This window comes from Oryzias melastigma, linkage group LG21 (genome assembly GCF_002922805.2).
Source record: "Oryzias melastigma strain HK-1 linkage group LG21, ASM292280v2, whole genome shotgun sequence".
Classification (NCBI taxonomy): domain Eukaryota; kingdom Metazoa; phylum Chordata; class Actinopteri; order Beloniformes; family Adrianichthyidae; genus Oryzias; species Oryzias melastigma.
The window spans coordinates 8,489,469-8,492,631 of record NC_050532.1 but is presented as its reverse complement, the minus strand read 5'-3'; the positions used below and the strand labels follow the sequence as shown (position 1 = coordinate 8,492,631).

At 36.7% G+C, this 3,163-nt stretch overlaps 1 protein-coding gene across 1 annotated transcript in view; it reads left to right on the top strand.

The window, feature by feature from the left end:
* LOC112155405 (lanC-like protein 3) overlaps window positions 1-2,613 on the top strand; it is an 8,842-nt gene extending 6,229 nt beyond the window's left edge. The window contains exon 5 of the mRNA XM_024287003.2: window positions 657-2,613. Coding sequence (XP_024142771.1) covers window positions 657-816 — 160 coding nt within the window. The 3' untranslated portion in view covers window positions 817-2,613. The remainder of the gene's footprint in view (window positions 1-656) is intronic.
* The last annotated feature ends 550 nt before the right edge of the window (window positions 2,614-3,163 follow it).

Genomic DNA, 3,163 nt, shown 5'->3' with positions numbered 1-3,163 from the left:
CATCCATCCATCCATACATCCATCCATCCGTCTGTCTGACTGTCCATCCATCCATCCATACATCCATCCATCCGTCTGTCTGTCTGTCTGTCCATCCAGCCATCCATCCATCCATCCATCCACCCATCCACCCACCCATCCGTTCTTCAATGCATCCATCCATCCATGTACCTATCCATCCATCCATCCATGCATCCATCCATCCATCCATGTACCTATCCATCCATCCATCCATCCATCCATCCATCCATCCATGCATCCATCCATCCATCCATCCATCCATCCATCCATCCATGCATCCATCCATCCATCCATCCTTGAGCTGGTTTACATAGACTTTTTATAGGTGTGAATGCAACTTTAGGGTCACATGGTTGCTGGAGCCTATCCTTGCTCCTGTTGGGCAAAGGTGTGGTTCACCCTGAACGAGTCACCAGTAATTCCCAGAACAAAACATACTTGTTTTACTTTATAATCTCACAAAACACAATTTATTTTATTCAGGTAATTTTCTGGAGTAAAAATAATACTTCAAACTATCTGTTTTGTGAAAAACTAAGTTTAAAAAACAATCCTCCAATTCAGATCCATAGCTGCTGGATTGAAATCACATCGCATCCATTCAAGTTTCTGTATTTCTGGTTGTGTCCACACAGGTTTGCAGAGTTCATTTTCACCGAGGAGTTCAAGGCGGGCTCACGTTCCCTCACCAGCATCTACAGTCTGTTTGAAGGCCTGTCAGGAACGGTTTGCTTTCTGGTCGACCTCCTGCAGCCGGACCAGTCAGAGTTCCCTCTGTTCAGCGTCTTCGTGTGACACCTGTGCTGAGCGTGCACCCATCCCTCCCTCTGAAGCCTCTGAAGGTCGTTGCATTGTAAAATCAGGATCTTTAGCACAGTAGTGGGCGGCTCTCTTTGGCTCTGTCGCTGTACTATAACTGTCATTTTGTGTGTGTTACTGTGAGGTTTTCAAGCTTTGATAGGTGCTTTGTAATTGTTATTAGTGGCTCATTCTAAATACAAAAAAACCTGAGAATGGAGGCAGAAGCTGAATTAACAGCAAAGACAAATACATTTACCAGTTATTTGATAATAAACTGGTCATTCCAGAATTGAAGGACATTTTGGCTTCAACATTCACGAAGAATAAGCTTTCACTTTTCTGGTTTTCTGATACATTTTCATCAATAATTGGCATTTTTTTATTACTTTATATATCTTGTGTTCTCTGCCAGATTCTGCTTCTACAGGGCTAAACAGTTTATGGTAACAGGGTTGCATTGATAATACTTCTCATTTGAAACACAGTTAAAAGAGACACCAATGAAACATATAATAGTAAAAAAAATAATTGTAAAATTCATTTTAATTGTTTAAGATTAAATTTGGACATTAGAGATGTTTGCCTGAAAATCTGTCCAGGATGCACCAAAAGTACCCAGGACAGGCTTTGGCGACCCCGTGACTCCGAAAGGGAATTAGGGAGTTAAAAACATGGACAAGTGGATTAGTGAGAAATGACATTTTAGGGGGTACTCCAAAATTATTTGGTATTTTTAAAACTATTTTCAAGAGCTTTTTTCTCTTAATTTTTGCAGATTTGGTCTCAATTTACTTAGGTGGTGTTATGGTTTATTTGAAACATGAAGGGTGGAACATAAAATGTCCTCAAATTCTGGAATGTCCTTAATATAAGAGGATTTCCTCAACTTTTTAATGCAATCTTCAATTTAGTTTAAAGTGATGGTTGTAGGGTTCTAATATCAATGTAAACAGGAACTGATCCATGTAAAACTACAAACTTCCTGCCTAAAAACAAACAAAAAATAAAATAATCCCGTGTAACCATAAAACTTTTAAAGTACACCAACTCATCAGCAGAGAACTGGAAGTTTAGAAAAGCTGTCTGAAGTCTCAGCTTGATCTTCTGGGTTGTTGCTCTCAGGTTCGACATACACATGTGCACTATTGACAGTAGTTACACCTGCTTTACACAACATACCAGCACAGAAAACTGATTTATTTATTGTGTCTTTGGAGACACAAACTCTTTAGATCTTATTTTTTTCACCTTACCTGTTAAAGGATATTATCAATCGATTCTTGACACACTTTCATCATTTTGACCTGAGGTTACATTGTGTAGCAGCTGTTTTTTGATGTTTCAGCTGAGTTAGATGCTAAAAAAAATAGTTGAAAATATTTTAATATGTGAAACAAGATGTGGAATCATTTTGCAAAAACCACCTTATTCAGTTGAGTTTTTGATGTTGGTTTGACGTACGTATGAAATGTGGCCTTAAGAATATCAAGCTAACACTTGTATTTGATCCCATCTCAGAGGGGGAGGATCAGCGGAAAACGCTTTGGGCGGCAGCTTTGAGCGACTGGTGACAGATAAAAAAAAAAAAAAAAATGCTTGTGAACAGCAGCAAACCAAAGCAGTTTCCTGATGCTATCCGTGCCTGTGGCTGTCCATTTATAAGCTGTATGTGTGACTTTTGCTGTTTTCCTTTTTTTGGCATTTGTAATTCCAGCTGAAAAAACGACGAGCAAAAGATGATTGTACAAAAAAGTGTCTATATGTGTTAAAAGAATAAAAAGTAAAGCACAAGAAATGGTTTGTTGTATTCAGAATATGTTTTAGCTGAAATCCCACTCCAATTATTTTTTTATGTATTTTCAAAGTGTTACCAGTTGTCTTTTAATTATAATTATGCTATTTTGGGGCAAAATCAAAAATTCTCTCAGTTCAGAAATAAGAGTTCAGATTTGATGGGAAGCTAGATCAGAGTTCAGTGACCGTTGTTTTTGTTGTTTATCTCTTATTTCAGAGATATTATTTCTAACTATGTATAAATCAAGCTATGGAGATAAAGGAACCAACATTACAACATCATACCATATTTAAAAATTACAGCTATACCAACAATTTACCATCAAATTACATTTATGTTTTTTACTGTACAAATGCATGAAGTACACTTGAATAGACAGATAATTACACATTTGTAGGATTTGAATATATAACTTTTTTAGAACAAGCAAATTTTATTTTGTATCTCTAAAGAGGAATAAAATACTGAAAAATTATATTGATAATTCATCCATAATAGTGTTTAACCCTGGAGAACAGGGTCAATTTTTGTCTTTTTTTTTTTTTT